This window comes from Sinohyriopsis cumingii, chromosome 8 (genome assembly GCF_028554795.1).
Source record: "Sinohyriopsis cumingii isolate HCF-2022 chromosome 8, ASM2855479v2, whole genome shotgun sequence".
Classification (NCBI taxonomy): Eukaryota; Metazoa; Mollusca; class Bivalvia; order Unionida; family Unionidae; genus Sinohyriopsis; species Sinohyriopsis cumingii.
In genome coordinates this window covers 60,717,173-60,738,235 of record NC_142968.1, presented here as the reverse complement: position 1 = coordinate 60,738,235, position 21,063 = coordinate 60,717,173, and the positions used below count along the sequence as shown (strand labels likewise).

The 21,063-nt window shown below is 35.8% G+C and overlaps 2 protein-coding genes across 10 annotated transcripts in view; one reads left to right on the top strand and one right to left on the bottom strand.

The window, feature by feature from the left end:
• Positions 1-21,063, bottom strand: part of LOC149793651 (uncharacterized) — a 163,382-nt gene that overhangs the window by 67,038 nt on the left and 75,281 nt on the right. The window contains exons 5-6 of one of the 5 annotated variants that reach the window (XR_016422863.1): positions 20,114-20,279; positions 12,370-15,265 (exon numbers count right to left, since the gene is read on the bottom strand). The exons of 3 other annotated variants lie outside the window; for them this stretch is intronic. Coding sequence is in view for 1 of the 2 variants with exons in the window: in XM_089967632.1 (XP_089823758.1) it covers positions 15,215-15,265 (51 nt within the window). In the remaining variant the exon portion in view is untranslated. Of the gene's footprint in view, positions 1-12,369; positions 15,266-20,113; positions 20,280-21,063 lie in introns of those variants that run through there. One more of the 5 variants, XM_089967632.1, reaches the window with a different exon arrangement.
• Positions 1-21,063, top strand: part of LOC149793652 (uncharacterized) — a 143,361-nt gene that overhangs the window by 75,583 nt on the left and 46,715 nt on the right. For all 5 annotated transcript variants that reach the window (XR_016422859.1, XM_089967631.1, XM_089967629.1 and 2 more), the window contains 2 exons: positions 6,685-6,765; positions 16,233-16,316. Coding sequence is in view for 4 of the 5 variants with exons in the window: in XM_089967631.1 (XP_089823757.1) it covers positions 6,685-6,765; positions 16,233-16,316 (165 nt within the window). In the remaining variant the exon portion in view is untranslated. The remainder of the gene's footprint in view (positions 1-6,684; positions 6,766-16,232; positions 16,317-21,063) is intronic.

Below are 21,063 nucleotides of genomic sequence, written 5' to 3'. Positions count from 1 at the left end.
GCCACATATGGACAAAAGCGGACAGGGGGAGGGTAGGAAAACAGGTGTTATCTGCGGACGTCCTTTATGGACAACCCCCTGGCGCCATTTTGTTTAAAAGTACAGACAGGTCTGCTAACTATCTTACTAATATAATTAATCTGTTAAGAAAATTTCATATTTTAAGAAACCCGTTAGTTCTCTTGCAAATGGGTCATAAATAGCAAATAAGGAAAGTAATCTTAGGCTATTCTTACGCAGTCAACTTTTTAAGAATATTCCGAAATTTATTAATGAATCAAAGTGATGATACAAATGACAAAAGCAACTTTTTATTGCTTTATTTTTATTTTGTTTTAAATGTACCAAAAAGGTATAATCCATATACAGCAAACATAAAATGTAATTTGGCGGGAAAAAAGCGTAATGATTAATAATGGTTGGCATGTATATCTCTATTTTGCAATCTGCATTTAACATTGGTTGGAAGCAATACATTGTTTTCAAGTTGAAAATCTGTTATATGTTTATTATAAACACATTTATGTGAAAAAAATGTATTATATTCATACCCATTGTAGTCTTACTTTAAAGTGTGTATGATTGGATGGAGAGGTACATGCAGTGTATTTTGGACATATGAGTTTAAAAGATGACAGATGAAACTGTACACTGCAATTAATTTTAACTGACAGGAGTCACTAAAGTACATCAAGATGGCAAAACTTTAATCAAGTACCACTTAAACATTTTTATTTTACTTTCATTATAAAACAGTAGTTGAAACGATTTCTAAACGTTCTGAAACAACTGTAATATGCACTAGGGAGCAAATGCAGCCCTGACCTCTAACCATACTGTTCGTTCTAATCATTGCTCCTGATAAAATATTACTGTATATATTCATAGACAACACAATGAAGCATTTAAGTCGATATATTAATGAGCTATGATTTTTTTTCCAACCAAATCGAGACAACCAAGATATATGGAGCCATGCATAACGTGAGTGGATCTAGTTTTAAAAATAGGGATTATCTTAACATAACCACATACTTTCTATCTTCATTGCTACGATCCATTGACACAATTGCAAATTCATGGTTTGATTATTTACCTACGTACCTGTAGTAATATGCATTGGTTAAATAGTATTTGCAATTAGAAATTGTTCTTCACCGATTCTAATTTTAAAACAGAAATTACTATTTACATGCTGATGTTTAAGTTTCGAAACAGAAGTTGCCATCTTTTCATCATACATAGTACGCCTAACTTGTGGAAATCGGGCAGTTATAACTTGCTCGGGAACGGGTTAATGGTCATTCATCTATTACAACAGTGCACACTCATGTGAAGGTCAATAGTTTGTTTGTCGGTACATTTCGATTTAGGCTACAACTCAACACTATCAGAAATAGCCAAAAATAAATGGCTACAGCAAGAGAGCATCTCCAAAGCTATCAACTATTGTCACTCATTATGCGTCTAAAAAATATTACAGGGCGACTTAATACCAGAACAAGGCCAAGTTAACATTTTGAGGCGACTCAGTCGCCCACCTCCTTTGGTAGCTTGACCCCTGTAGGAATACACGCACTTTATCCTACTTGTGTGATTATGTGCAATTTTTTTCTTTAATGAAAACTTCAAGGACAGCAACCATTAAAACGCATCGTTACTGACGTACCTTTCTATAAAGATTATAGTTCTAGCTTCTTTCTCGCCAAAATATGTGTGTGTGTGCGTGTGATTTTGATTTTTAACATAGCTTTAACAATTTTTCAGTCATATCGCTAAGATGTCTCCACTGTGGCAGTTTATACTGATGTCTAGTGATTTATAGTGATGTCTGGGGCATCATGCCACAGACATATAGCATGATGTCCCACCCAGTCACATCATCCTGACACCAGGCCGACCGCTCCTAACACTTACCTCTTAATGCTGAGCGCCAAGCGATGCAGCTATTAGTACCATTTTTGTAAGTCTTTGATATGACTCGGCCGGTGATCGAACCCACGACATCCCGCATCCGAGGCGGACACTCTAACCACTAGGCCACCGGAGCGCTTCTCTCGCCAAAATATCTGGTCCAGTTAATTTGAATACATCCTCCCGCTGAATGGAGAATTGTCATTAAGACACGATCGACTCTTGCATCTCACATCAGATGTGCATGCATAGTCTTTTTAATAGACAATGATTTCACCAGGATATGAGAGATGTGTGGGAGTAGGGTGCAGCTATGGGTAAGAATTGCATAACTTAAATTCGTTTACCCTCCCCCCACACAAACATTTAATAGTAACAATAACTTACCCATTGCTATTTCACAGCTGAATATTTCGTTGTATTGGGTAGGCTTGACTGATGTGTTAAAGTAATCGTCCACTTTTTTGCCCTAATGAGCGGAGGTAGGAGAGAAGGTACCACGAGGTCAGCACAATGCCAACGTCATGATGACCTCAAAGGAAAAATGATTTAGATATGCTCATGAGGCAGCAATAGCTTGAACCTCATAAGAGTTTAGTTTCATAGATTTTTTCTGTCGGTAAAGAAGCGATTGTGGCGATAATTGACTGCGAGATAATAGAGGCCAAAATATCAACGTAGCCCATATGAGGAAGGAAACATTTTTTTCCTACCCTTCCTTTTCCTTTCAGATGCATTTAGATACAAAGGCAGCACACTAACTCAGCATTAAAGCGTATTTTGATTATCTCCAGCACAGATCATACTGGGAATTTCAATGGGTAATGGAACAACCTGAAGGTAACAAAGTTTTAGCTAAAAAATCTCTGTTGACAAAGTAGGAAAACGAATCATAATTGGCATTAAACCGCAGACCGCTAGTGTCAATGGGCAATGCATGAATTGTACTGCATCTTCTCTCAAACACCAAAGCGAATAAAAAAAAAAAACGAGTCTTGAATGTGAGGTACTGAAAGGACGCAACGAATAATGGTACATAGAGGGCTTTGGACCATAAAACACACTATATTAAATCTGTGCATAGGATAGCATGAGAGGGCGCTTAATAAGGTCCGCAAGGTGGGAATCCAAACAGACTGCTGAGCCCATGGAGAATTTAAGCATGTTGGAAATGGCATCTATATAATCCTTGATAGTCAATACTTAATATTTTTGGTCCCGAAAGTGAACGATATGATATCAGCAATGGAAGTTTCAGAGGGACAGCTAGGATCGACATCGTTTTCAAGACCACAAAACAAAGATTATCTGCCTGGCCTCACAGACCCTGGATATCAAAGTTCTGCTCCTTTGAATGATACAGTGATAACCCGGCCTGAAAACTTGTTCTGGTGGATGAATCACCTGAAATGAGGCAAGCGCGAAGGTGGAGATGGTTTGGGCTTTTGTGAAGGAGGCAGAGCCTGTGTTGCAACTAAATATCCCTCTTGTGGGGTAGACACCTCTGTTGATTTATCATGTCTAGAATATCGGTTACTCACGAACGTTGGAGCCACATAACTAAGAGTATGAAAAACGGAAGGGTGGGAAAGCACGCATGAAAAGACGATCCCACTGGAAGCTGAATCCATAGCCCATTGTCTTTCACTGGAGAGACGTTTATCTTCCCAGGAATGTGGAGAACTCAGAAGGTAACGTCATCGAAAACTTTGTTGATGCACCTTGGTATTGCAATGCTAGAAATGTGGTTTTCATTTTTAGTTTGTTGATGTGGAGGGAGGAGTCCAATGATCCTTAAGAATTATGCCATACAGCTCTAATTAGCACCCCATCCAGAATCTGTTGTGTCGGCGAATATGATTGTGGGTCAGATATATGCATGGGGACAAGTCAGAAATCTGTCCTGCTGCATCCACCAGTGCAAATGGTTTAGAAAGTCTGATACTAGAGGAATCAGAGCTGACAGAGGATCTTTGAGTGGTTTCCAACTTGCGAGAAGCAGAACTGTTGAGGGCACATATGAAGTAGTCCTAAGGGCACAATATCTGCAGCGGCATTCAAGGTACCCAAAAGGGATAGTAAAAGCGAGCAGACAACGATACTTTTGTTCACAGCCCCTCTAGAAGTACCATGCATCGATCTATGCAATACCGTGGAACCCCAACTACTGATTTGTGGGTTAGTTTACCCACATGTAAACTAAGTCCTGAGATGGAACAAGCTCCAACTCTTGGGGTTGGGTACAAGACCCACCCCGAGTGACAGTGGACCAACATAAGAACAGATCCTAATGGAAAGGCTGAATGTGAACACTGTTGATCAGCAAGTCATTGAAATGCTGGAGATTCAGGGTCCTCTATAATAATATACTGCTACTATCACTATATCGCGGGTGAAGACCGGGAAACCTTCCTGGTCAAAGAAAGCCAGGGGTATTTCAGATGTGGAGGCAACATCGGGATGTGCAAATAGGTATCCTAAAGGTCAATGGAGACCGCCCAATCTGACTGATGAATCACGCTCTGGAATGAGGAAGTGCCCTTTAACTTTAAATGTTCTCCAAGACGAAACTGGTTTTATGGGAGTAATCTATTAAGATACGAAATTTCCCACTTTTCTTTGGACCAGGACGATTGGAGAGTAGCTGAGGGACTGATAGTTCAAGATGCTCTCGACTGCCTCCTTTCTGTAAAAGCGTGTCACCATTTGCCTCAAGTACACCAGGATGAACTGGTGTAAGAACATGGAGGTTGGGGTGGCACTGATAAAGTGGATTGTTCCCGAAACTGATGTCAGTAACCCTGGCTCCCAATTGAATGGACCCACCCATCATCAGCGATGCTTGACCAATACTTTCAGAAGTGAAGCACATACAAGGTCATTTGGGAGAGGAATCAATGTCAGAAGCGACAGTCCCGATGGCTCTCCCCCACCCCCATTCCTTCTGAACGGAAGGTGGGTTAGCTAACTTTCACCTAAAGATTCTTCGAAGTCTTCCACACTGAGCACCTGACTAGCAATGAGGTCACAGTTGAGATTGTGCATTGGGCTGAGACTGCATCTGTTGGAAGAATTTAGCAGGTGGTCCCTGGGGACGATTCACATCAGTACATTTTCTAGCCGATTGTGATGGGCCATTAGTTGTAATGGATCTATAATGATGATCCATGAAATCTTGTGACTTTTCTTACCGTGTTCATTCTTGAGGCTGTGAAAGACAAAAACCTGAAACTTCAGATGATGGGGGGGAGGGGGGAATTTATGTTTTAACCATCCTTGGTAACTATTTTGTAACTGGAGATTTGCATACAACATTACTCAATTTTGTGCAAAATGGTAAAGTTTCTGCATGTGCATTTTAAACATGCATGGTACCCTGAGTGAGTGTCACACTGACATTTCTTCTGTCTTCACTTTTCCACAGACAACATGTGTGTGTGTATGTGTGATTTGGAATTTTAATGTAGCTTTAAATTTCTTTCAATCATATCGCTAATATGTCTGCAGTGTGGCAGTTTATAGTGATATCTAGCACTGGGGCATCATGTCGCAGACATGTAGCATGATGTTCCACCCATTCACATTATCCTGACACCAGGCCAACCAGTCCTAACAGTAACCGCTTAAATGATGGGCACCAACCGAGGCAGCTTCTTAGGTACCATTTTTATAAGTCTTTGGAATGCCTCAGCCAGGGTTTTAACCTGCATGTATATGTATATCTATCTTGCAATGACTCTATGAATGTAAACGTGGTAACATAAAATAATGAAAACCAGCAAGGTTTCTAAAATTGAACAAATAATATATTTCCCTGAAATAGAAATAACAAATTAAATATAGTTTACTGCATGGTGAACGAAATCCTAAACAGTTATAAAAGTTGTATCACAAACCCAAAAATTATTGAGTATTCAAAACAGTTCCAGTGGCAATAGGAATAATTGTTGTTGTTTTGGATTCAGCACCATTCATCAGTGCAAGATAGGCTATAGGTTTGCTTGAACTAAAATGACATGTTACCTATACATAGAATTAGATATTCAATGTTATTTATTAGATGGCGTACATTCAATGAAAATCAACATTGATATATATATATATATATATATATATATATATATATATATTAAGAATCTTCATGCCAGAACCATATGCTAGAATATGAACAAATTAAGTAAAGCAAGTTATAGTTGATGTGTGCTGTAGTGTCCTGTCAAATAAAGACTATTAGATTAAGCTGGCTCTTTAGTTGGTTTTAACAGCATATTTTGCACATTATTAGCTGCATCAAGCTAAGGAATTAGAGCTACCAGTAAGTGCCATTTACATGGACACAGGCTTGCAGGCAGGAAGTGGGTCAGGTTTATAGTTTTGGAAATCTGCATATTTTGTGTAGCTTCTTGTTGCAACTGCAAAAATATTTGGGGATGGCTCATAGAGAGTGTTTATCTTACAATTAAACACTTTTAATTTACAAAATATATTTTATGAAAAATCGCTAGAAACAACACATTGCCTGAATGTATTACAAAGTTACCTTACAACTTGTAACATAAACATTGATGATGGCAAAATACCTTTTGAAAGTATCAAAATCAAAATTCCATCAAGATGTATTCACTAAAAACTGTTTCAATTCTTTCTTTATTTGAGGATTTACATCTTCTATCAATATCATCTCTTTTTTTCTTATATCAACATATCTCTCTGCATACATACATATTTTACTTGCGCATGTATTTGAATACATATGTGCTTTATTTGCAGTATTTGCATGTCACATACGGCATGACACAGGAACTCTGGCTACGAAAAACCACAAAGAACAGCAACTATTGGAGATGTCAGGTACGCACCATGTATTGTCTCTCTATTGATGTAATTTAGTATTTACTTACGGGAAGTCGCATACATAAATTGTCCAAACAAAAAGAGAACTGATAAAAATGAATAATTTTTTTATGTTAAATGATGATAGTGGTAATTTGGCACATTATTTTGTCCTAACTACATCATAACTCATTAATTCACATATTTCCTGTAAAGTATGTCCTTAGAATAATTAATTTAAAGTTCATGTAAACAGTTTGTTGTACAGTCTAATTTGTTGATGGTTGTGGTTTAAATATAAATGGTCATTCATGTTATACTACTGCTGATAATTACAATGACAATATTATGATGGTGATGATATAGATAGGTAGCTAGCTAGATATATACTAGACAGGTAGATACACAAATATTTACTCAAAATGTTATGCCAACATGTAAAAAATATATTGTACATTTCACTGTGTATACCACTTCTTGTTACTGACTAGCTCTAGTTCTACACCCTTCTTTCCTGCTGTAAGGCATACACATACTTTTGCTCTTCAGTAACTTTGTGTTTGTACCCTTTATTCAAGCAAGCACAAAGCAGTACAATGTAGTACCATCAGAAGGAAACTATCTTTGAAAATGTGTGCAATTTATTAAACTCCTTTCATTTGATCGCTAGCACTCAGAGTATGTATATATATATATATATATATATATATATATATATATATATATATATATATATATATATGTATGTATGTATGTATGTCGGGTTACATTATTTACTGAATACACACAAAACATATAAAGCTTTATATTTCATGTCCCTAGTCTACATTAAGCTTTTGCAGCATACAGTAAACATTTCATCAAGTTCTGAGAGCATATTGCATTATCTCCGACATTTAGTTTGTGGGGATACTGCATCACCTAAGAGTTATTGCTTAATCACTGTATCATCTTCATCTTCTTGGAATCATGTTCTGTAAATATTGACCCATCAATGGAAGCTAAGCGTACTATGATTGACAATCATGTGACATTGCGAGCATCAATATGACTTCAGGCAGTTCTTCTCCTTGTATAAACAGAAAATGACTAAATGTGGAGAGTCATTACTTGATACAATTTAGAAAAACACGATTTATTATTGTTTCTTACGCGGTACCTCCATCATCACAAAAAGGAACTACTGTAGTGGTGATGTGGAATTCAATTTAAAGACCAAGATAAGGTGTTTTTAACACATTATAAAAACTTACAGAAATACTGCTTTGATCCATTTTCTGTGTGCAAGAAGCACATTACATGTAAGTTCACTATTCTATATACTTATAAATAAGAGTAAAATCAGAGGTCAAAGACAGTATCAGGACTGTTAAAAAAGTTTTAGTAAGAAACTATGTTGCGACTTAATTACCCATACATTTGCAAGTGTGATCACTATTTCTGAATATATATATTACTACAGTAATTGATAAATCAATCTGCGATCAAATTACTGAATATTGTAAATATGCAAATGTTTGCAGAACAAAAATAAAAAGTATCCTAGACCTAGCAGAAATAAAATCTTCAAGTAAATAATCTTTTGACTTCCTGCTTTACTGAGTCCCTAAGAATGGGCTGAGCAGACAACAGCTGCACTTAAAGCCTGGGAAAACGTGTGCCCTCATTGTTGTAAAAGAAATGACAACAAAAGTGAAAATTATTCTGAGACAGAAATGCCCGATGAAATATATCACCTAGTGGAAACATCATTTGATTTATCTTAACAAACTGCTGGGTCCCTTGATTGCAAGTCACCTTTCAATACAATATATTACCATACAACAAATGGAAGGTGAAGCAGCTAACAACTGTTGGTAAGGCCAAATATGATCATGCCCTGAACTTGTAAATGATTGAACGTTAGTCTACAGTGGCAGAGAACGATCTTGACAGCATCTTCGATAGGCTAACTGCCTTTCTAAAAGACAAAATAAAAGTTTCCACCAGACAAGAAAATATTAGGTTATTCACTCTAACACTAGTAAAGCAGACAAACGAGAGGACCATCTAAGAATTCGGTGTTTCAGAACACATAGTAAAGACAACCAGGCAGTTAAAGAAGGAAAAGGGCATCTTCGTTGATCTTGATACCAAACAAGTGAGAATCAATCCCTGGGAGTGACTGACAGGGTAATGGATTTTTATTAGTCTAATGAATATTCCGACATGTTCCCAGACAAGAAGGAGAATGTAACAATTCGTTTAAATGATTATAAAGAGCATAAACAAAAGTGTATGCAACCAAGCAATCTCAAAGCACTTTACATCGAGTAAACCAAGAAAATCCAACGGAATAAGGTTGGATTGTCTAGATGTTGTGAATTAAGACCAAAATGTTTTATTCCAATCACTGCAGCTTGGAAGCATTGTTTTGTTCAGTAAAGTTTTGTCATTACCTGAATGTCAAACATATAAGAGCTGCTATTCCTTGAAACAATGACTACAAAGACACTCCAGGCAACGTTGTAGTACAAATAATCACAACTAGATGCTTCATCTTTGTAAAAAAATACCCATTTAAAATCCAGCCATTCTTGTCTATTTATCAAATTTATCAACTTCACATAATTTTGGCAGTGACTATGTAATTATATAACAGCAGTGGGTTCTCATAGATAGGATCAGTCTTGTATGTTAACAGCTTATTTCCTAGAGTTCATACAGATATCCGCTGATGTACCCTGTACATGATGGTCTTGTTCAGCACCATTTTATTGCCAAAGCTCAGTCAAGCTACAACAGCAATATGATGGAAAATTTTGCTCAGGATGACGCCATTATCTTAATGTTCTTTGCTGAAAACAACAGCTTCATCATGCAAGATGATTTACAAGGCCATCACATGGACAACTCGCAAACAACACTCCACCCATTTGTCATATACTTGTATTATACAATGAAGGGTGAGCTAAACTGCTGGAGTGTTTGTTTTATTTTGGTTTGCCTCAAACATGACACTATTACTGTACATTCATTTGTTTCACTCTGATACTCAATCCCAGGATCAATCTACCATGAAAAAAATTAGATCATATATGTCATATATGCCAAAACACAAATTTCAAAACCTACCTTATCTGCGCCACCAAAACATGACCAATGACTTTAGACAGAATGGAAAATGTTGCCAGAAATTATGGCAAGAGCCCCTGCAATGGCATGATGGTATGTTAAAGCAACTAACAGCTCGAACAAGCTGGCAATCGACAATAGAAAATCACCAACTCAGCAGTTTAGCTAAAAAACATTTATGGACTGAAATTGTATTATGTATCTATTACTGATGTTGCAAGCAGTGCAATAAAGTTTCATTTGTATGAGAACTTTGCTGAAATAAAGACTGTTACAAGCACCTGTTCTCATCACTGCTTTATTCCAATCTTTAAAGTGGAACTAAAATTAAGAGAATCTCTGCAGACTTTGAGTTTACCAGGGTCACTTTATGTGGGATGCAGACAACAGTGTTTGTTGGTGTACTAGATGAACACACCATGATGATCTGCATCCTGGAAAGTCTGTTGCATGTGTTTATGAAAAAGAATGGCATATTAGAAGTATTATTGAGCACTCTGATGTACACGGTGATCTGGTTATAAGCTTTATGACGTGATATTCTACAGGAAATCTCTCCTGGCTCCCTGTATTGTGTAGAGATTGGTGCTGGAAGCCATTTCAGGATGCTATTTGATAAGTACTCCTGGTCACACAAAATATACACGCATTGCAAGGCACTGATTAAAAAGAAATTGCCAGAATTTGTTTATTTAATGTGCAACTATGAGTGCATGCATAACTTACGCATTGCTGTTTGTATTTCTTGTATATATCACTAACTTAGTTATGTTAGTAACTGTCAGATAAAAAAGACTGCTGCTGAAGTTGGGTGTTAATTATTAATCTTTTAGTGTGGCAATAAGCTTGGAATAGGGGGTGCAAAGACAAAATCAATTACGGGCAAAAGCACCAAGACACACAGCCAGTGTTTCGTACAAATACAACTAGATCATATAAAAAATTCATTATGCTAGGTAATTGCCAAAATGGTTAAACCACTTCTGTTATGAGTGCACAACTTCCACACTTTATGATTTGTCTCAGTTTGGAACCCTCAGGTACTGCTTAACAGTGAACATTATTCAGATTAGATTAATTTCATACAATACCATGTAGGTATAGTTTCAAAATAAAATCATATCTGGTGTGTGTGAAGGATGACCAATTAGCAGTGCTAATTTAAAATCTGAAGAACAAAAATCCATAAGAACAAGAGGTCAACTTCAGGGGGGTGTTTATCTACAAGTTTCTGACATACTGAAAATATGAACTCTGGTTCAGATTCCCCAGGTCACAAATATGTAGTATATTAATATCAGTACAGTTGAACCCGGTTATGTCGCCGGCCTAGGGGTTTGCCAAAAAGCGTCGAGATAACCGATGATCGAGATAAACGAAAACCAATATGGCGGCAATATATTAACATGTGCTTGAAATTTCTTTATGTACATGATGTGCGTTAATAAATGAGAATGTACATGCACGTGTTTTTGGAGGTTTTTTTACACAACAGCGTTGCCGCGATTTGTTTGATGAAGCGATCGGCATGCTATAAAAATGTACATACATGTTTGCTAACAACAAAAGGCATATGTGCGCCAACTAACAGCAGAGATTTACCAGTATACAATACAAACCACCGTCGATTCTCGATACAAACCTTTATTATATTCTCCAACATTGCAAACACAAAGATCAATCACAAAATCACAAAAAACGTGCGGGGTGTAGTTCGTTTTTACAAAAAGCTAACCAGTGTCAAAATTAAATTCGCGAGTCATTTCACTCTGACACAGCTCTGAAAAGTATCGTACACGCGGTTATTATCAAAAGACCGTGTTCTTGCAAAATAGGATCTCCATTCCCATGAAAGAAACTTACACGAGTCAACACCTGGCAATACTGGACCGTATATATTACTGTAGCATAAGTTAACACCCAATATAGGGATTCTTTCACTCCTGTATTTTGAGAAATAAATAATTATTTTTAATTATGCAAAACTTGTTTATTTGTTGTTTGCTATTTCTTCTTGTGGAGTTTAAGTCTCTGTAACCGTAACTTTTATCTGTTCTATTCGCGTCTTCAGAAGTCGGCCAGTTGTAGGTATAGTACGGTAGCATGATTGACTGTCACAGCATACAGTACTCGGCCCAGATGTCAGCATAAGCAGATTATGATGTAACAATGCACTGCTAAGATGGGGTTGTCGATACAAACAAAGCGATTGGTCATGGGGATCGAGATAACCGACGTTAAGTGGCAAATTTGGCCTTCTTTTGTGCTCGAGATATTAGGGTTCGGCGACATAAAAGAATCGACATAACCGATGAGAAAATGCTAAGACAAAGAGAGAATTTGGCGGTTCCACTTCAAAAACGTCGACTTAATAGGGTTGGCGAGTTAACCGAGGTCGAGATAAGTGGGTTCGACTGTATAATACAAAATGTTAGAAGCATTTGAAAACCCTCCATTGTAAGCTGATGAATTTGCAAGTGCAAAACAAATGCTACATATTTTGATGTTTTTAATGTTTCAGCATGCAGCCAAAATTTACATAGATGTATATCTCAAAACACTTTCTTGGAAATTGGTGACGGTCACCACGGGATCTCTGTGTGATCTGGCATGGAATGACCCTTTACCACATTCCTTATACTCAATACTAACTTATTTCTAGGTCTGGTCAATACTGTTGAATGATTTAACTCTCGAATATGAGTCACTGAAAACAAAAGATACAATATAAGTTTACAAACATACATACCAGATAAAATGAATAAAACATTCTTTTTTGCAACATTTCATCTTCAACACTTTAAATTTCAACATTTTCAAGGCATCAAAGGGCAACATGTTAATTAGATCAAATGCAGATGCATACACAAACCTTTTTAGCCATTTGTCACCAGTACCATATAATAATTGTTTTTTTGAAAGATATCCTGGTGGCAGTGATAAACCCATGAATTCAGGAACATGGAGAAAAATGTTTCACTGGAAGTGATAAACTCTCCTCTGATCTTTAAATCCTTTCCCAACACTAACAGTATCCAGTTTGATCATAGGACAGTGTTATATAGAGTTAGAAATATCCAAATTACTAACACTTGCATTTTCCATAGATATTTAATAATTTCATAAATTTGCACATACTTTGTGTTTCTCAACATTAATGAAGTAAAATGTGTTTGTTTTGCTGAAAAAGACAAACACAATTTATTTATTTTTGATTTAGATTTGTTGTTGTTGTTGTTGTAGGGTTTAACGCCATTTTTCAGCACACGATAGGCTATACATGGCGGCCAGTATTAATGGCGGAGGAAGAACCTGGGAAAACACCGGAAAGAACCACCGACCCTCGAGAAGCTACTGGCAAGCTTTCTCACATACCCACATTGGCCGAATCCGAGACTCAAACCTACGCAGACAGAGGTGAGATGGCAGTGATCCGTAACGGAGAGCGCTTTAGACCACTCGGCCACTCGGGGCCCCCTTGATTTAGATAACTGAAGTTTAGAACCTACTATATTCCAATACTCTTTATGGCAATTTCAGTATTATCTGTCCTTTGAAAATTCATCAGTTCTAGAATGCCAGTTGTGAATGCACTGATTAGACATACATTGTTTAACAAATGATACAAATATATTTCTTATTCCAAATAGATTTACGGACTCACTCAAAGATCTAGACAACAGGTTATAAATCAGTAATGTTCAGTTTTTCTTATTATGATGGCAGTATAGTTGTTTGATACTATCAAATTCATGTGACCTAAATCTTATCACTTATAAACAGTCTACTATTTATGCATATTCAACCTTTGTTAATTTGACCTTTCCTTCAATTCAGTGCCCAAAATTTCACAACATAAAAGATTTAATTTTATATTTACAATTGGCATTGTTTGCGTTTTAATAATGAAACCTGGTCACTTTTTCACTAAATGATGTACGCTGAACGTTTTCTAAATATTTAAAGTACAATCTTCCAATGTTATTGCAAGCCTGTCGTAAAGAAGAATCATTCAAATTTGTACATAATTTGTAGTTTGATGTAATAAAGAGAAATCCAAATGCAAAATAGGTTCTGTCAATGAAACAAATGAGTGTATGTATGTCTGTTTTGTAACGGCAGGTTTCTAAAAATGTTACCCCTAGTCCCTTTCCACAACACGAGGTCATCAAAATCTCTCCATACCTCCATGCAGCGCATTCGTATCAGCAATTAGGAATTGATGTACGAGTAGTAATTACAGAAAAAGTAAACTTTAGTATCTCACTGAAAAAATAAATAGAAACAGTAGAATGAAAATGACCATGATAGAGAAGAGAGATAGCACTAGTATAATGAAAACAATGAGAGGACAAGTTGAATGAAATTACGAGAGAGAGAGAGGGAGAGAGAACGTGACTGGATAAGAATGAATGAAACTGTTGATAAAACCTATTGATGCGTGTAAACGTAAGGAAAAATACATACATACATACATGATTTTTTTCTCCCCTTTTCCTTGCATAATCTGGCATTTTGTTTACTACAGTGATATAATTTCAATGGCTTGTGCTGCAATAATTGATTTTGTTTGACAACTAATTATTGCAGTTAGCTCATGTTATTTTTATTTTGGAGACATGTGGGATGAAATTCTCAATGAATGCAAAAGAAATATCTGGCAAACAGCTCAGATCATTACTCGATGTACAGTGGGACGCCATATTTTTTCTCGATCTGCCTAGCTTAGCCTCGTTTTCACGATACATTAATATTCGTGAGGATCTCAACAAACTCCATTTATAATGTTGTTGTACAAAAATTAAATTATATTAAATGAAAGTCTGATACAATTTGTAAAATACTCAACATATTTATTTCAAGAACAACAAGAAGAAACTGGTCACTGTCGCGGCAATCTGGCCAGTCAGATTCATTAAGCAGAGAGCACATCAATGTAGTTGTCAGGACTGGTCGGCCTGGTGTCAGGATAATGTGACTGGGTGAGACATCATGCTACATGTCTGCGGCATGATGCCCCAGTGCTAGACATCACTATAAACTGCCACATTGCAGACATCGTAGCGATACAACTGAAAAATTGTTAAAGCCAAGTTAAAAATAAAAATCACATCAAAAGAGTGGATAGCAGTATTACTTTTCTTGAGTCCTATTACTGTGCATAAACAATGAAGTCTTATCATATTCTCTGCATAGTTTTCTGTATGCTATCTGTTTAATTCACACAACCTTTTGGCCATCTATTTGGCTGAAGATGAACAAATATTCTTTGATATTCCTTCAATAACTTTCCCTTCTTTAGAATGACCACCTCCTCAAGATTCGTAATCTTTCTTTTAAAGAACTGCTCCATCTATTCATAGCTCCTCTCTGCAGCTACATGTTTGCTTGATGGAATAGGAGCCTGAAAGGAAACAGAAACATCAGAAGCAACAGATCCTTAATGAAAGTCTGCACATCTAAACAGTTGATGTAGATCATAATAACAATATCAACTGCATATATAAATATTTATTTTATGCCCAAATGTGTATATGATGATACGGTGAAGATGTCAATGGTTTTTAAGATACAACCAAGTGGTAATGTACATTTGGAATGGCTCCCATGGACAATTCAGTTGGAAATTCTTATTTTGTTCTGTCCACATTATATGGTATTGTTTGGAAGTAATGTCACAAGTTTGTATTATAACACAAGGTTTATTAAATGGTGACAGGTTTGATCCCACCAAAATAGACTAATATCACCTTTTATGTGGATAGGTAAAATTACTGAAAGATTACATTCAAATATCTACATCACTGTCTTTATCAAAATGATATACTTTCAGTATGCCTATCCTACCATTGTACAAGTCAGTAGGCCATTGATATTTATGATCAAATTTGTACACCTCTTAACAATAATGAAAATATGTGTATGGATATTTGCATTATCTCCATGACTTTTGACTGAGCTTAGTATCTTGGTTTTATGTACAAACTAGGATGCAAAGACATCCACTTTTAGAATGGTTTAGAAGCTACCTCTCCAAAAGAAAACCATGTATAGCAGAACTGGGAATTTAACTTTTGGCAGTTGTTTCACAAGGGTCAGGTATTTTTCTGGGCAGTTAATCTTCTTCCATATATGAATGTATGAATTACTAATGATTTACTATCTGTTTTAAGAATATTTATAGATGATCGATCTTTGGCATATGCATAAAAATAAAATGATGAGGAAATTTAATATGTACTGAGCACTGACCTAAGCACAAAGTTGTTTACCTCTGTTTGTTTTTGTGTATATACCACATTAATGGATGACTATACATAAATACTATACATAAATATGATGTAAGAGAACTGAGTTTCTTCTCATTGCAGCTACCTGCAAGCTCCAAAATTTTAATACAAAGGAGCAATGTAATGAGGAACTTTACGATGTTCAGGCTGCAGATGCAACTACAGGTATATTTCATGACTGAAATCAGGATACCGTATTTACCGCGTATGTTGGGACACGATAAAATAATAATTTTTTTCCTGTCCCAGAACTTATGGTGAAACATTTTTTCACTTTAGTTAAATGTCCCAAGACTTAAGAAACAAAATAAATTTGTATTGTATTTGTGCTTGCCCCCCCCCACCACTGCACGTTGCAATAAAATAGATAAATAAAACGCTTAATTGATTATTAAAAGAAAGAAACTAACCTTGTGTTATCATTTATTCCTTTTTCAACATGAGCATTAAAGAATAAAATATTTCTACAAAATCCTTATAAGTGGCGTAGGCTTCCATACTGTAGCATGTATCAATTATGTCCGATGCCACACACCACATTGTTCATTGACATGAACAGTAACAATTGTGTGTGGTTGTGCTCAAAGGTTTGAACATGTTATCCGACTGAAAACTGGAGCCAACAAAATCGCAAACAAGAGGGAAATAGTCAACTGATATCTTCAAGATGCCATACACACATGACATGGTGTTGGGTGGAAAATAATCAAGAATGAATTATATCCAGGTCTACTGTATGACAGTATGCCGCAAAAAATCATCATTTGAAAACGCGCATTCACTTGAGTGTAAGTGACAATCTTTTCACCAGCTCGGGTTACAAAATTATCCTTACTATTTACCCGCAAACATCAATGCTCCTTTGTATTAATTGTAACCACATATGCCAAGCACATAGAAGCCCTGGTGATGAATAAACACGACTGGCAGCAAGCAGTTAACTCCTTTTTTGAACCTACTGACAGGACATCAAAGACAAAAGGTTATTTTTATTACAAAGCAAGCCGATCACAGAAGCCGACTTTGGTTACTTTTTTATTTTTTAAAGGATATCAGTAGAAATGTTATTTTATTACAAAGCAAGCCGACATCGGAAGCTGACTATGGATTCTGTGAAATGAGCCGATTTTTTTTTTAAATATACAAAGCTGGCCAAGATATGGAAGTAAACTTGGGTTCATTTTCACCTGTATTCACGGGAATTTCAAAAATAAATTGAAACAATGGAACAAATTTTAAAGTGACACAATATAGTGCTTTGTGCACAGATGTCTATGACCCAGCACTGTTTGGAGAAAATAAAATCATGTGATGAATTCGTGAAGGTAAGAAGAGAAGCAAACGATTTTGCAAACGCAAGGGAAATAATGAACCGATGTATTGAAGACAACTGCCATTAACGTTAGGTGCAAAATAGCCAAGATTAATTCATATCCAGGTCTACTGTATGACAGTATCTCGCAAATAAAAATCATTATTTGAAAACACATTCACTTGAGTGCAAGTGACAATCTTTTTGCCGGCGCGGGTTACAAAAGTATCATTACTACTTGCCCGCTTACTTACATCAGTGCAGCTTTATATTAATTATTACTACAGATGCCAAGCAAGAAGCCATGGTGGTAAATAAACACAACTGGCAGCCAGCAGTAAACTTCTTCTTTGAACTTACTGACAGAACATCAAAGACAAAGGTTATTTTTATTACAAAGCAAGCCAACATCAGAAACCAACTTTGGATTCTGAAGCCGAATTTTTTTTAAAGGATATCAATACAAAGGTTATTTTTTATTGCAAACAAGCTGACCTTAGAAGCAGACTATGGATTCTTTTAAGTGTGCCGATTTTTTATTTTTTTAGCTTTGAAGATACAAAGATGGCTGAGATATGGAAGCCAACTTTGGTTCTTTTTCACCATTATTCACGAAAATTTTGAAATAAAATTGAAATAATGGAAGTTTTTAAAGTTACACAATTTAGTGCTTCGTGCGCCAATATCAATGACCCAGCATCATCCAGAAGATTTGGAGAAAATAAAATCATGTGATGAATTCATGAAGGCCAGAAGAGAAACATATCATTTCGCTGACAATATGATCATTAACACGGATGAAACTCTAGTGTACTTTGATCGCATTCCTGGATGGACTGACGATAAGATGGGCATCAGAAGTGTGAGGATTAGCAAGACTAGTGCAGATTTGAAAAAAATCTGACTATTGTCCTTGCAGTTTCAGCTTCAGGTCGTGTGTTGCCTTTCACAATTTTTCATGGTATGAGAAAGCTAAAAAAAAAAGTATTAATGTACCAAAAGAATAGATCGTATGTGTGCAGAAGGGTTGTGTTGATGAGATGCTGCTGCAGTGGATTAAAGAGTTTTATCTCAAGTACACAGTTTTATATTTTTTTAAATAAAATTTCAGCTGGAGTGCAATTTCCGACATGTAATTTTCAAATAATTTAAAAGGTGTCCCACAACTTATGACTCTAAAATAACGATGTGTCCCAGAACATACAGTGCACAAAAAAATTACTTTTAAAATTAATTTATGGTGTCCCAAGATATACGGTAAATACAGTACATATTAGACTATTTTATGAACAGTAGTGCTATTTATTTATAAGAATGATCATTGGTGGTTAGGAGAATCAGTTTAAAATCTGGGTTTTGACTCGAGTTTAAGTATCAAGGTAGGTACTGTGAAGAAACTGAAAAGAAGTTATGTGTATGAAACTATATCAAATAATCAGGACTTCTTTGTGTTGCTTAAAATAATATTTCAAAGGTTCAAAATCCCCTGGTGCGGGTAAAAATGTCAGCCTTGACTGGAAAAAGGAGAGATAGTATAAAATACAGATTTTTATGAAAGCAGCTCAACTATACATTTTCCAGGGGTTACATACTTGGGAATTTTTTTACCAAAATCTTTGGCCATTCGAGGTTTTTCCAAGGCTTTCCAAGGAATACCGAGAAAACCTCAGACAATACTCATGTTTTGTCCCAAATTTCAGAAGCAACCATTGGCCATTATCTCATATATTAAAGAAAACCAAGAAAATACCATCGACAAAGCCTTGTACATAAGATATTAGTTTATTTTTCACTTGGAAAATCCCAGAAAATAAGAACTTAGTCCTTTTTAGCTTGAACATAGCTCGGAAATGTAGACAAGAGAACATTTTAGCTAATAAATACACTTGGTCTGTTTTCACTTTCCACTTAAGAGATTTCTGTTTATTTATTCATTACTTATTTTTACAGTTTATTAAAATGAGTAATGTTTGCAATTTCCAAAGCAAGTAACAAATCTTGGATTTGAATTAAAAAAATGACTTAATTATTGTTGATTGATTGATATAGGTTTTACAGTGGTGTTGTTGTTGTTGTTGTAGGGTTTAACGCCATTTTTCAGCACACAACAGGCTATACATGGTGGCCGGTATTAATGGTGAAGGAAGAACCCGGGAATACCCCGGAAAGAATCATCGACCCACAAGAAGCTACTGGCAAGCTTTCTCACACACCCACAGTGGCTGAATCCGAGACTCGAACCTATGCAGACGGAGGTGAGCTGGCAGTGATCCGTAATGGAGAGCACTTTAGACCACTTGGGGCCCCGGTTTTACAGGATACCATCTCAGTTCAGGCAATATGGTGCCAAACAAGAAAACAAATTTTAGTTTCACATCTTATTTACATGACGATACAAATATGTGATATAGAACCAAAACCTACACACATGCTAGAATCAAAAGTTAGAAAAATTCCAAGCATTCATAGACTTTTAATAACTTACAATGTTAGATGGATATGAATTAATACAGTATTAGTATAAAAAAAATTCTCTCACAAATTGCATACAACTGTTTATTTTCACATAAGTTAAAAAAATAATTATAAATATACACCTGAATCTAAAATAAATTGTATGGATAATTGGCATGGCAATATTTTTAATTACCGGTATCATTATTCATATGACAGCTGATAAGCACACTTGCAAGTTACACTGAAGTTTAATCCCTTTCAAAATGAATTAGGAAGAATGCACCAAACACTTGATCCTGTTTTTCTGACAACAAAATGGAGTTCTTTAAGTACTCTGCCTGCACATCACTGATTCATCTCTGAAAAACATACAATTTAATATTCTGGAAATTTAAGAATATTAAACTTCACAATGAAAGCAGGCTTTCGATTTTTAAATAAACAGAAAAATGGCCTTAAAGCTATTGACGACATAAATCTGAACAATGACTGTTTTCACTTTGAGTTTTAACCTGAGTAAGATTTTCGATCTACAATTAATTCAAATAAAACTCAAGGTATTCATAAAATATTGACAAGATAATATATAAAAGATATTTTCCAAGTGAAATTGCAACAACTGTATCCCTTATTTAAGTTTTGCAAAACCACATTTACCCTTTTAGTGACCAAGTGAAAATGTACCTCAATAGTTAAACTGATTGTCAATTGTGAGTGTAATGTGAGCTTGTGTTGGTGTACCTGTAGTTCAGAAACATTTTTATATATATATCTAATTTCTAACGCCTGAAGATGAACTCTTCCCTTTATGTTTCCTTTGGACACTAATAGTTTCCAATTTGTATATACATGGCCAGTTTATCTGAGAAGGAGGTATCACTGAACTTCAATAGCTACTTCACCAGTGGATGTCTTTTCTTCAAATAAAAATTGAAAACAAACGCTGCTTCTTGACCTGGTCTTAAAACACTGAAAGTGTATGTGCTTTATGAGCCCTCCCCTGTGTTTCCTACTGCACTGATTTTACAATTAGGGTAGGTAGGTGCAGTTTTCTTAATTAAATAAAAGAAGAAAAAAAAAACCAGTATATATATATATATATATATATATATATATATATATAATCATTAGTACATATAATGT